Source organism: Heptranchias perlo, chromosome 1 (genome assembly GCF_035084215.1).
Source record: "Heptranchias perlo isolate sHepPer1 chromosome 1, sHepPer1.hap1, whole genome shotgun sequence".
NCBI lineage: Eukaryota > Metazoa > Chordata > Chondrichthyes > Hexanchiformes > Hexanchidae > Heptranchias > Heptranchias perlo.
The window spans coordinates 124,263,297-124,277,782 of NC_090325.1; the positions used below are offsets into that span (position 1 = coordinate 124,263,297).

Genomic DNA, 14,486 nt, shown 5'->3' on the forward strand with positions numbered 1-14,486 from the left:
AATGGCACTGTTCTGTTCTTTTATTATCTCTGGATCTGATACAAAGCTGCTGACATGGTCCCCAGACTAGTACAGAAATGTAAAACAGATTGATTTATTAGTTTCATCTTGATGTGCTCTTTATTTGGCCTTTAACGGATAGTAATAGATATAAACTTTCTTCCCAGATGGAACATGCTCCAGTGGTGCCTCCCCTCTTGCCCACCCCCCACAAAAAATTATTAATAGCCACAGATAGCAACAGGAAGAAGTCTCAAATGTTCTGTGTCATGCAGCACTATTTTTTTAATGACCATAAAAGTTCATTTAAAGTGTAAACCTGATAACAAATCCCTATATGAATGGGGGGAAAATCAGTATGATTCAGTCGTTATTTTGAGTACTAAGACAAAAGTACTAATAGTTGGAGTGCAGAGATAGAGGAACCGACAATGCGATGGAATTAACAATCAAGAGAGATGTAAAACAGGCTGCCGACTCGCTATCACCCGTTTTACACTATCGCACAAAGTCAAGATCTACCCTAATGTTTCCTCTAAGCTAAAGATCTGAGTACAAGTCGGATTTTTGACGCTGTGTGTGAGATGTTTGTGGAACAGTATTCTATGTACTTCTGCATCTATCCACTCCACTAAGCTAAGTAATCCTGAGGATTGTCCCCCCATTACTCAAGAGCAAAATTGAGCCATTACCGCCCTCCCCACTGATAGCAAAATCAGGGTCATGATATTAAATGGGAAAAACGGGTGGGTTGGGGACAGGGGGGCAGTAAAAAATTTTAAAATCTAAAACCCGCCTCCACCCCGCCCACTTCCGGTTTTCACGGAGGCGGGATGAGGGGCGGGCAACCAACTCGCTTTTAGGAGGCGAGTCGGTCAGTGAAAACTTTCAAGGAGGCTGCGGGCCTCCATTATGACAGTTTTTTTGTTTTTAACCCCTTGGGGGCCGGGATTCTCGGGCCTTCTGATTCACGCCACGTAAGAGGAGGCGAGAAGGGCAAAACTGCAGGTGAGTGCCTTTATAGCACAGTTTGTGGGCCAGGAGGAGTAGGAGTGCTTCCCCCAGGATCAACAAGCCTACCTGCAGCAAACATACAAACGCGATCGAACCCCCCTCCTCCCGCCCCCCCGATCTCCGACCCCCGGGATGACCCCCAACCCCATGATTTCCAATCCCCCCATGATCTCCGACCCCCACAATGACCCTAACCCCCATGATCACCAACCCCTACGATGACCCCTGATCCCCACCAATCACTCTGACCCCCCCCCCCGCCCCGACTCCTAATGACTGATCCCCCCTCCTCCCGGTGACCCCTGATGACTGACCCTCCTTCCGATGTCAGCCCCCCCCCCCCCCACCCCGGTGAGCCCCGATGAATGAGCCCCCCCTTTCCAGTGACCCCTGAACCCTCTGCCCCATCTAACACTTACCTGAGCACTTACCTCTTCTTCTCCCATCTGACTGAGACCAGCCTGTCAATCAGGCCGGCCTGTTGGGTGGGAAACCGTCAAAAAAAAAGACGTCCTTACGTCAAAATCTTAAGGACATCTAGGAAACCCGTTCTTCCGGGCTTCCCGACAAGAATTCCCCTCCCCCCTGCCTCCCACCTCACCCCCAATAAAATCATGCCCCAGGAGCCCCAACTCCACCACTGGACCCAGTACCTCCCCACTGAGCGAATTGGGGACCTGGAGAAGGGAAGGCAAGCTAACCCCCCACCACCCTCAGCTGAGATGACATTTCCACCCCACCCCCACCCCATGCCGGTTTTCAGGCACCCCTTCACTTAGGTAGCTTCCTTGCCTTTGCTCTTGATGTTCCCTCCCCTCCATTCTCCTCTTCCCTCTGTCCCCCACCTCTTCCCCTCTCCCTCTTCCTCCATTCTCTTCTTCCCTCCTTTTCTTGGATATTGTTCTGGGGAGACTGTAGGTTTCTGTGGAAGAATCAGCAAGTGGGTTAAACGGCCTCCTTCATCTGTACTTAACTTTGTGAATTTACTGAGTGCCTGACAAGTTGCCCAATGCATCACTACTGCAGTCTGTTCTAGAATCCATCCATTAATTATGCTTTTAGCTTTCACAACAAAGGTAATTTTGACTTTGAACAACAGTGTAAAACGGATGATATTGGATCAGCCACTCATTGTACATCCCGAATTTCATTTCGATTGACTGAAAATCGGGAGAGTTATATAACGAGTGGCTGATCTGATATTGTCCGCTTTACGACAATATCAAATCCCGCCACGGCAACTGGGGAATTTAAAGTCAAATAATTAAATAAAATCTGGAATTTAAAAAAAATAGTATCAGTAATGGTGGCCATGAAACTACTGGATTGTCGTAAAAACCCATCTGGTTCACTAATGTCCTTTAGGGAAGGAAACCTGCCGTCCTTACCCGGTATGTGACTCCAACCCACAGCAATGTGGTTGATTCTTAATTGCCCTCTGAAATGGCCGAGCAAGCCACTCAGTTGTACAATCTCGCTAAAAAAAAGTCATAATAAGAATAAAACCGGACGGACCACCCGGCATCGGACCACTAGGCACCGAACACGACAAAGGCAAACCAAGCCCAGTCGACCCTGCAAAGTCCTCCTCACTAAAATCTGGGGACTTGTACCAAAATTGGGAGAGCTGTCCCACAGACTAGTCAAGCAACAGCCTGACATAACCATTCTCACAGAATCATAACTTTCAGCCAATGTCCCAGACTCTTCCATCACCATCCCTGGGTATGTCCTGTCCCACCGGCAGGATAGACCGACCAGAGGTGGCGGTACAGTGATATACAGTCAGGAGGGAGTGGCCCTGGGAGTCCTCAACATTCACACTGGACCCTATGAAATCTCATGGCATCAGGTCAAACGTGGGCAAGGAAACCTCCTGCTGATTACCACCTACCGTCCTCCCTCAGCTGATGAATCAGTCCTCCTCCATGTTGAGCATCACTTGGAGGAAGCACTGAGGGTAGCAATGTACTCTGGGTGGGGGACTTCAATGTCCATCACCAAGAGTGGCTCAGGAGGACCACTACTGACCAAGCTGGCCGAGTCCTGAAGGACATAGCTGCTAGACTGGGCCTGCGGCAGGTGGTGAGTGAACCAACATGAGGGAAAAACCTACTTGACCTCGTCCTCACCAATCTACCTGTCGCAGATGCATCTGTCCATGACAGTATTGGTAGGAGTGACCACCGCACAGTCCTCGTGGAGATGAAGTCCCATCTTCGCACTGAGGACACCATCCAACGTGTTGTGTGGCACTATCACTGAGCTAAATGGGATAGATTCCGAACAGATCTAGCAGCTCAAAACTGGTCATCCATGAGGCGCTGTGGGCCATCAGCAGCAGAATTGTATTCCAGCACAATTTGTAACTTCATGGCCTGGCATATTCCTCACTCTACAATTACCAACAAGCCAGGGGATCAACCCTGGTTCAATGAGGAGTGTAGAAGAGCATGCCAGGAGCAGCACCAGGCATACCTAAAAATGAGGTGCTAACCTGGTGAAGCTACAACTCAGGACTACATGCATGCTAAACAGCGGAAGCAACATGCTATAGACAGAGCTAAGCGATTCCACAACCAACGGATCAGATCAAAGCTTTGCAGTCCTGCCACATCCAGTCATGAATGGTGGTGGACAGTTAAACAACTAACGGGAGGAGGAGGCTGGCTCTGTAAACATCCCCATCCTCAATGATGGCGGAGTCCAGCACGTGCGTGCAAAAGACAAGGCTGAAGGGTTTGCAACTATCTTCAGCCAGAAGTGCCGAGTGGATAATCCATCTCGGCCTCCTCCCGATATCACCACCATCACAGAAGCCTGTCTTCAGTCAATTCAATTCACTCCACGTGATATCAAGAAACGGCTGAGTGCACTGGATACAACAAAGGCTATGGGCCCCGACAACATCCCTGCAGTAGTGCTGAAGACTAGCCGAGCCTCCATCATAAGGTCAGAAATGGGGATGTTCGCTGATGATTGCAAAGTGTTCAGTTCCATTCGCAACCCCTCAGGTAATGAAGCAGTACGTGCCCGCATGCAGCAAGACCTGGACAACACCCAGGCTTGGGCTGATAAGTGGCAAGTAACATACACGCCAGACAAGTGCCAGGCAATGACCATCTCCAACAAGAGAGAGTCTAACTACCTCCCCTTGACATTCAATGGCATTACCATTGCCGAATCCCCCACCAATAACATCCTAGGGGTCACCATTGACCAGAAACATAACTGGACCAGCCATATAAATACTGTGGCTACAAGAGCAGGTCAGAGGCTGGGTATTCTGCAGCGAGTGACTCACCTACTGACTCCACAAAGCCTTTCCACCATCTACAAGGCACAAGTCAGGAGTGTGATGGAATACTCTCCACTTGTCTGGATGAGTGCAGCTCCAACAACACTCAAGAAGCTTGACACCATCCAGGACAAAGCAGCCCGCTTGATTGGCACTCCATCCACCACCCTAAACATTCACTCCCTTCACCACTGGCGCACTGTCGCTGCAGCGTGCACCATCCACAGGATTCACAGCAGCAATTCGCCAAGGCTTCTTCAACAGCACCTCCCAAACTTGTGACCTCTACCACCTAGAAGGACAAGGGCAGCAGACACATGGGAACAACACCACCTGCACGTTCCCCTCCAAGTCACACACCATCCCGACTTGGAAATATATCGCCGTTCCTTCATCGTTGCTGGGTCAAAATCCTGGAACTCCCTTCCTAACAGCACAGTGGGAGAACCTTCACCACGCGGACTGCAGCAGTTCAAGAAGGCGGCTCACCACCACCTTCTCAATGGCAATAAATGCTGGCCTTGCCAGCGACGTCCACATTCCAAACACGAATAAAAAAAACCACTATCACCCAAAGTCAAAATTACCTTCAACCGTTCTGAGATCATTCATCGTGTCTGGTAACCTCTCTATTTGAACAGTGTGTGTGCCTTTCCTGCGACCATCCCAATCCATGTTGTAGCTTGTTGTGCTTCTCTGATTTCTTCAAACAGATGTAGGAAGTGCCTTTGATAGCAAGCCACCTGCACAAAATTACCCAACCACAACTAACAGGCAAGCTCATAATTTGAGGCCCATATTGTAATGGGAATTGGCAGTATAATGCAGTTAGCACATGGCTTTCAGCGTTGCGTGTTGGGTGGCTTCTGCATCCACTAAGCTTCTGAAGTAATGGAGACCTGTTCTGATCACAACGTTCATTTTTAAGTGGCCTCAATCTGCCATTTTTTAATGTTGTTTAATTGCTGGTAAGATCACTTTGACAGTATTTTAAAAACAGGCACTGTCCCAAATGGCTTACCACAGCACGCCTTCAGATTTTTTTTTCTTCTTTCCAAAAGCCCACTTACACTGCAGCAGCCGTTTTTTGGAGTGGTAAAATATCAGTTGTTTCAGACCGAATGGATGAGTATGAAGATTAGGGTAGCTTACTGCAGTTGTAGTTTATAGTTCAACCCCCCACCTGTTGATATATTGTATCTGCCGTACAAAGCAGGAGACTCGCGTCAGAATTGGTATAAGGATGTTGCGTGATTACGTTGCTATTTAGTGTTGGTGTAAACTTAGTGGGTGCATTGGGTTGGTAGTGCGATGCCACATTTATATCAATGAATGCAGTCTGTTGGAGAGTCGGTTCCCTTAATGCCGAACCTGCTGTTGACATTGCACAGTTACTACAAAATTACATTCACAGCTTTTTCATACTGGCTGAAGACATTGCCCATTGTTGGAGGCAGGTTCTTACAGATCAGTAATGTCAAAAGCACATTGCTGGCCTTTACTAATGGCTTGAAAACTCAGCTGTCCATTGTCAGAATCAAAATGGCAGACCCAATGCAAGTGCTGCCAGCAGTAGCAGGGTTTTATCCATGCCACTGACAAGGATATGTCTCCACAGCCACAAGGCAAAATTACCTCCTGAAGAGGGTTTCTTCTGTTTTATTTGTTCTTGGAATGTGTGTGACACTGGAAAAGCAGTATTTATTGCCTATCCATAGTTGCCCTGAGGACATTAAGAGTCAACCATATAATATGTGAAAGGAGTCACGTGTCGGTCAGACTAGGTAGGGGTGGCAGATTACATTGCCTGAAGGACACCTAAAAATCCAATTAGTGAACCAATTGGATTTTTACAACAATGCTATGAGCTCTGGGTTGTTAGTCCAGTATCATAACCACTAGGCTACTGTAACCGTGCTGCTTCCAGACTCACCCATACTGCATTGTCTATATTATTTTCAACTGACTTGATTGCTGTTGCAGGCAGCCATGTGGTGTAAATGGGGTAGAAATTCAGCACTTAATGACATAACCTGGATAATTGTATAGGATCAATTTGTGAGGCAGTCCTGCTGGCATGGAGCCTTACTCAGTCGGAGCAGGTAATGGGGAATTGGGTGCAGAATTAGTGTGCTCAATTTGCAGCACTCCCAGTTTTCTGGTCATTAAAACAAATCATTGGGAGCACTGCAAATCTGGGCATGCAAATCACTGGAACCGATTCTCTGATCCATATTCCTGTTGAGTGAGACTTCGTGCAGGAGCCCCACCTTGCAAAATTTACAATGATATGTAAACCCTAAGAGATAACATTAAATGTAACTTTACGGGCCAACCATATAAGCTAGCTAAAAATATCATTTTACATGTCATATTTGCAGTAATGCAGCCATTTAAATTCAATAGAAATAGTTAATAGTAAAAATCAAAATTTATTCAATAAAAACATATTATGCAAGTATTTTTATTGTGTTATAAGAGGTTTCTTATCGCAAGTTGTAGGTTGTTCTTATATCACTTTGATCATTCACAGGTGTTGAAATTATTACTCTAATGTGGGTGAAAAATCTCGGTGGTAGTGCCCTGAAATGACAATTTCAGCGACCGATTATTAGAGCACATATGGTAACATTAGAACTAACTGCAGCCGTTATCTTAAAAAAAAACTACTTTCAAAAATTCCAGATTATGTGGATTGGCAGGTTGGCTGCAGGTTAAATCGCATGTGTATGCCTAGAGTAGCTGAAATGTAAACAATGTCTGCTTTGGCATTCCTAGCTCACAGCGGACTAGGTACCTCGCCACATTGCAAAGACTTGGAAAATCTATCCTAATAAGTGATCAGTGTGTTTTTCTGATGACAGAATGTGATGTGTGACTTCCAAGAACCTATCCTAGAGCTGTTTCCAGGTGTTTCTCCATTGGGAGAAGTAAGTGAGCCGGTTGGCCTCTGGATGCGAGTAGGAACTTCTTGGGTTTGTGGTTGCCTTGAAGCTCCTCATGCTGAGTCATGAAATAGCCCTTCAGCTGGTCCTGCCATGTCTAATGCTGCCTGTCAAGTCCTACCCACTTTCTGGCACATTTTCTGTCATTTGAGTGATGGGCTGGTGGGGCTAAATATTTAACAGATTAGCTTCTACTCATAGGAAAATGTCTTCTTTGCCCAAACTGTACAGCATTAAAAGAGCTGATTTTAGGAGGGACCGAGCTAGATGTTAGCAGTAGTGCTGAACTGAATAACTGAAGGCCTGTTAGGGAAATTAGCCAATTGATTTGAATAATCCATCCCCATCCCCACTGGTCCCACCAAATGTGACGTCACCTTGAGAGAGAGCAGCCCACTCCAGTCATGCCCCGCTGCTGGGCACTCGCTCACCATGTCCACTGAACCGCATGGAATCAGACATCTGGACAGCAGTGAAAGCTGGGGGCTCAACTGCAGAAGCATATGGAGTTGTCATGCGGTCTATAATTTACTGCGGTTCTGATTAACTGTTTTGCACCACTGCATAGATATGGGTAAAGGACTTCACGACAGTCACTACCAGATTTTGCAGGGTATTTTGGGCAGTCTCAAATGTGGGCATAGTGAGGTCCAAATTCCTAGACTGTGCAGCTGAGGAAGGATGTGAGCTGCCCTCCTAGTGAGTAGGATTCTGTTCCCCTACTGCCACCACATGTTCCTGACCACTTGTGCTCAATGATTTATCCAATGTTCCCTCCTCATACTGATTATCTATGTCCCCTGGGGTGGATAAATATGCATGAGAAGAAAAATATGCATGAGAAGAAAAATATGCATGAGAAGAAAAATATGCATGAGAAGAAAAATATGCATTGTTACGTCCTTAAAAAAAAGCCAGTAACGGAAGATCAATCTTTTAGAGATCTTTGCCTCCTGCGTTAATTCCACTTCAAGTGCTGCTCTTTAATGATCTAATCAATGCATTTTAATGCCCGCATTGTAAATTTTCTGTTGCAAGCTAGAGATCAGTCAATACAATAAAATATTGTGTTGTGAAGGTGCTTTATTAGTCAGTTTGGAACAATGTAATTACAAAATTTTCAAGATTACTGAAGGAACTTATTTTGACCTTGAAACATTATCTGGCCACAACTACAGACATTTCAGTCATCAGTGGCTGCAGTGGAGCCTGCCAAGATTAAGCATAACTAGTCTACTTAGGAGAGTCGCTGACAATTCTGTACACTGTTCCTCTGTTTGACATTTGCTAAACCTTTATCCGCCAGTTAGACTGAATGTTTGGTTGCAGTGTGATGTGATATTTTGCATGACACCAATGCAAAATTTGTGATATGATACTTACTGTTTCACAGAAATCAACAGTTTCTCATGGCACTGAGATTGCCCAGTAGATGAATATTGCAATGAAAAAAAAATGTTTGAGGTATAACTGTTCAGTAATGTATAATACGTTCTTATTAGCAGTTTGTAAAAGATGTTGAGATTGCACAGACTCCCTGGTTTGATCCATGGTGTATGCTAAACTGGCTATTCTCAACGGTAAGGACACTACAATTAGCCTCAATGCCACTGGATTAAGGAGTGGAAAATCAGCTGAGGTTCCACTGTTGATCACTATTCAGCAAACTGTGCTGCATATGAATGTGTGTGGACATTGGGTGAGGACTGAATTGGCTCAGCTATGATGCCCCCTGTAGGTGAACAGCCTGCCAACATTTACTACCTATCGTTATACGTGAATGACTAGGTCAAAGTATTGGAGGGTGACCCTATCCGTGGAACCATACCTCAGCAAGGAGTCAATGCCTTCAGGAGGGGAGAGGGAAAAATAGCTGATGTGAAATAAAAGAAATGGCACAGATACAGGAATAGTTTGCATACAGGTTAGCTTACTTGAGGTTTTTTGTTTTTGTTTGTCATGCTAGTGACAATTTGTAACACATGGAAAAAGCTCTGAAATGCTTTGTTATAAATCTCATCAGTCATCCTATCTGTTTTATATCGTAATGTAAATCTGATTACCAAATATTTCAAAGTCTGGATGCCTAACTTTGATGTGATGGTGAGAATTACTATTAGAAGTGCTCAGTTGTACTACTAATAGTTCGATTTGCAATAAATCTGAAAAAAAAACTATCTCTGCTTTATGTCTAATGAAATCGTAAACCCCTTTATAAAGAATAGGTTGATTACTTCACTACACAAAATGCACAGAGGAAATCTTCTCCATAATTATGTCTGTTTGATTTAAACATTTCCAATTTAATAATGCTTTTTAATTTAACAGGCACCACTCTGTGTTGTAAGCCATGGAGAGTCTGGACCTATTCGCTGTAACCGGTGTAAAGCCTACATGTGTCCATTGATGCAGTTCATTGAAGGCGGACGGAGGTACCAATGCGGATTCTGCAACTGCGTCAATGAAGGTTACTGATTCATTTTATTGTCTCCTGCCATCACAAACCTTACAAAATGTTAATCTGTTCAGACACAGTGACATCTCTAATACAACACATATTTTTGGCTCCCTTATGAATAGTGAAAATTAAACTTACTTTCTATGACATGCCCCTTGCTGGGCACGTTTTGTGCAGCCCTCAAAGGCATTACCATAGAGTGAGTGGGCTAAAAATTTGTTTAGGCCCATTTTAGGGTGCAGAATAGATCGTGCACTGGGAACGCATGCCAGAAGCCAGAGGCTCTCCTGAAATTCGGCCTCGGGCCTCATCAGCATATTTCCGGCGAGCTGCAGACGTCAATCGGGCATCCAGAGGCAGCTCGCCAGTTTGGCCAGGAGCAATTTGGCTAGCTGCCTTACCAGCTGCGACCTTCAGGTAGGTCGTAGGAAGGGGGAGGAGACCTGGAGGGGGCAATCGCGGGCTGTCAGCAGCCCTCAGGAGTACTCTGAAGCCTGAAGGAGCGCTTAAATTCTGCAATTAAATTCTGACTAATCTCATCCTGTGTTTACTTAACAGCAATTAGATTCTGTGGCCTTAAAAGGACAGAGTTCCTCCTTAGCAGTAGGATAATATATTGTAATTGCATGGTTTAATGCTTCTACCCTAATTAAATACTGCTTCATCTGACTTACCATGAGCAACACCGCAGGAGATCTACTTTTCTAAAAAATTGAATTGGTTTGTGGATCACTCGAGGCAAAGGCTTGTATTCTGAAAGCTTGCAAAGAACCAATAGGCAGTTCTTATTCTGGTATATTTAGAAACTAATTTTAAGTTGTCTTTTTTTGGAAAAAATTGTATGGGTTGGTTTCCACAAACTGATCAGGTACCTGGAACTTATTTTCTTAAGTTGCCTTGTACGGACTGATTTGATAGTTAAATTGCCCATCAATTTCTCCACTAGCGTTACTGCATTCCCTCACATGAAATCAAACCATATTTGTTCAAAGAAAGATCTGCAGAGTGTGCGAGCTGGGATTAAGTGGTTTAAAGTGGTTGTCTATTTTCCAAGTATGCTGCCAGAACTGTTTGACTGGAACATTTTACTGAAGCTGGATTTTATTCAGTTGGATCATAATGACCCTTTCCCTTATAAAGTAAGCTTGTTAACCCTGAATTTTAAAATCTTTCTTCCTTCTGCCTCTCCACAAATTCTATGGCAAATATACTGTAGGTAATCAGTGAAACCAGTGGCATGTTTTCAAAATCATGGGGAGTGGAGTACAACATCAGGCAGCCAGGATGCAGAGGATTATTGCAGTTTACATTGTGATGTAACTATAGTTAATTACTGTATTTAACAGATATGCTATAATAGGATTAACATAAGTTTTATTTATATATAAAATCACTATCCATGTATGAATGTGAATATTTGATTTGTGTTTAAGCTGGTTTTGTAGAAAATAAGGGGGACTGGAAATTCCTCGGAGCTTCTCCCAATCAGCTGTTCACGTCATTCTCTGGGGGTTCTCAGAGCACCTCTGTGAAATTTCAGGCCTGGTATATTTTCCAGTTTCAGTGCTGAAGCAGTAGAACTGGAGCGCGGCAAGCTTTGCGTTTGCCAGTTTCCCATGAACTCCCAACCTCGACCAAGCTGGAAGCTTTATAGTGAGCTGCCAGCTAGTGGGAGCGTTACATGATTGGGCATTGGGAAATTATGTGCAGCTGCAGCTTTTAAATGGCTGAAGCTGCACATAACTGCATCGCCCAAATACAAACATAAGTTATGCTTGTGGTGGGGGGGGGGGGGGGGGGGGCGGGGGGGGGGGTTCTGCCAATCTCTTGCCAAGGTTCACAGAAGACTGTTGGGACCCCATTTCAGCCCCATTGTATTTCTTGCTGGCTAATAAAATCCTCACAGGAGGATGTGGCACAAAGGGTGAGCACCGTTTCCAACATCTAGAGGACCTGGAAACAGAAAATCTGACAAAGTCAGGCTAGCCAGCACTTCCCTATACCAAGTAGATAGGCAAAGTATATATGCCACACAAAGTTTCCTCTCAACCTGTTACACTTTGACTGGACCGCACTCATACAATCTTACAGCTTTTTTATAGCTTCACATGCATACCTGTACTGCAGCAGGGCACACTTTCTATCTGCAACTTAAAACCAGAATTATTATCACTTGTAAAGATATGCTTACAGAGCAAGCTTCCAACAAAACCTAACTGTATGATGGATGTTAATTTACCAACATACACGCCAGGATGTAGGGTGGGCATTTGAGTGTTACTGTATGTGCTAATCAAACTTCCAACATCTCAATATTATGGCCTCGGTTTTATCGCGGGTTGGGATCAGTGCTTGGAGGGGCTGGGCCGAGCGACAAGCTTGCATGCTGAGGCCTGTAGAGATTTTAGCTCCCGTGCCTCGTTTACATATGCAAGATCGGACTCCCGCCTGAACCCGACAGGAATCCCCATTCAACCATTAAGAAGTATCTCTATTGGCCATGTGGAATAGAAAGCATAACTTATGTTTGTATTTGGGCGATGCAGTTTTACTGTAAACCTCCAAAAACTGTTAGTTAGTCAGAGTCTTAAACTGTATGTGCACCTCTGCCAGACTCAATCAGATCAGTGATAATGTTGTGTCACTGTGTGGTGTGAAGCAGGCTTGCACCTATGACGATATATATATATATATATGTATGTATATACGCATTAAAAATCACAAAATGCAAAAAGAAATTTAAATGAAAGCTTGAGGTGGATTAATTTTTTTGTTGTATTATTTCAACTATTCTTTCACCATCTGGTAGCAACTATCTAGATTTCCCAACAGATTTCCTTCACATGGCATTTAACTACCCCACTTTTCTGCAATTTCTTTCTCATTGCGATTCTTCTTATTATTGATATCTGCCAACTCACATTATTTTGACATTTCTCTCCCAGCCTCACTCCCCTCTCCAGCTCATATCCCTGATTATGCTGTATCTTTATCCATAATTCTGCCTGTTTCCAGCTCTCATTCTTGTTTTGCAACTGTTTTTTGGCCTCTATCATTATTTCTTAATTCCTAACCCATGCCAAACACATTTTCTCACTGAGAAGACAGTCCAGAGACCTATTCTTGTGGTACTGTTACTAGATGACTTACAATATAACTAGCCCTCCAATTTTTCTTCCCTTCTTATGGTCCCTGCATGATAATATAGCTAACATCAGAAACTCAGAACATGGAAAATTACAATCCAAATATCCGCTCTACCATTCTGTGCCACAGTGCTTTACAACTCCTTACATGCTGTGCATCATGGTTTCTCTCACCAAAGAACTGTAGAGGTTTTCAACACAGATGGAGGCCATTCGACCCATCATATTTGTGCTGGCTTTTACTAGAGGAATCAAAAACTAATCCCACTACCCTGATTTTTCCCCATTGTATCTAATTCTGCTTCAAATATTTATCCAATTTTCCATTAAAAGACACAGTGGTCTCTGCCCTAATCACTCCCTGTTGCAAAGCTCCAGTAACACTCTGCATAAAAAAAAATCTCTTAACATCCTCACTTTCTCAGTAATAATTTTAAACTGATAACTATCTCCCCAACCGGAGGAAATAGTCATTCCCAATTCACTCTAACAAAACTCTTCATTATTTTATGAACATCTATTAAATCTTCCTTTAGCCTTCTCTGCTCCAGTAAACACTTTTATTACATTTCCCATGGAAAAGCAACAGCAGAATGATAGGGCACTTCAATTTTTCTAGCTTGCAGGAATCCTTAAAGTCCAGGGAATTATTGATTGCATCCATGTGGCCACCCAGGCCTCTAGACACAATGCAATGGCATTCATGAACTGCAAGAGTTTCCACTCCATCGGTGTCTGTCTGGTTAGTGACCAGCAATGCAGAGTTATGCTATACTCTGAAGCTCAGGCTAATGGCGCGCGTTCAAGATCCTGCAGCTCTGCCCCCAGACTAATGCGGCAGTGACTGGCAGGTCCTACTCACTTTGAGGCATCTACTGTCATTTCAGTTTTTTGGAGTATAGGTGTTTGGTGGGTGGAGAGTGTGTGGAAACCTGTCAAACACAGAAGTTCTCAAAGGTTTGGCCCCAAGGTCTGACAACACCCAGTAAACTCATCTGTAGTGCTGGGCGGGTTGACCAATGTGATTTCGACAAGTTGGGTGAGTGGGCAAGAACATGGCAGATGCAGTATAACGTGGATAAATGTGAGGTTATCTACTTTGGTTGTAAAAACAGAAAGGCAGATTATCATCTAAATGGTGATAGATTGGGAAAAGGGGAGGTACAACGAGACCCGGGCATCCTTGTACACCAGTCGCTGAAAGCAAGCATTCAGGTGTAGCAAGCAGCTAGGAAGGTGAATGGTATGTTGGCCTTCATTACAAGATGATTTGAGTACAGGAGCAGGGATGTCTTACTGCAGTTATACAGGGCCTTGGTGAGACCACATCTGGAGTATTGTGTGCAGTTTTGGTCTCCTTATCGGAGGAAGGATGTCCTTACCATGGAGGGAGTACAACGAAGGTTTACCAGACTGATTCCTGGGATGGCAGGACTGACATATGAGGAAAGATTGGGTTGACTAGGCCTATATTCACTAGAGTTTAGAAGAATGAGAGGTGATCTCATCAAAACATATAAAATTCTAACAGGACTAGACAGACTAGATGCAGGGACGATGTTCCCGATGGCTGTGGAGTCCAGAACCAGGGGTTGCAGTCTCAGGATACGGGGTATGCCATTTAG

General features: G+C 44.3%; 1 protein-coding gene and 1 long non-coding RNA gene across 3 annotated transcripts in view; one reads left to right on the forward strand and one right to left on the reverse strand.

Annotated features, from left to right (window-relative positions):
• LOC137325667 (protein transport protein Sec24D-like) overlaps positions 1 to 14,486 on the forward strand; it is a 169,118-nt gene that overhangs the window by 92,602 nt on the left and 62,030 nt on the right. For both annotated transcript variants that reach the window (XM_067990921.1, XM_067990922.1), the window contains exon 9: positions 9,586 to 9,724. In XM_067990921.1, coding sequence (XP_067847022.1) covers positions 9,586 to 9,724 — 139 coding nt within the window. The remainder of the gene's footprint in view (positions 1 to 9,585; positions 9,725 to 14,486) is intronic.
• LOC137325693 (uncharacterized) overlaps positions 1 to 14,486 on the reverse strand; it is a 41,968-nt gene that overhangs the window by 8,012 nt on the left and 19,470 nt on the right. The window lies entirely within an intron of this gene.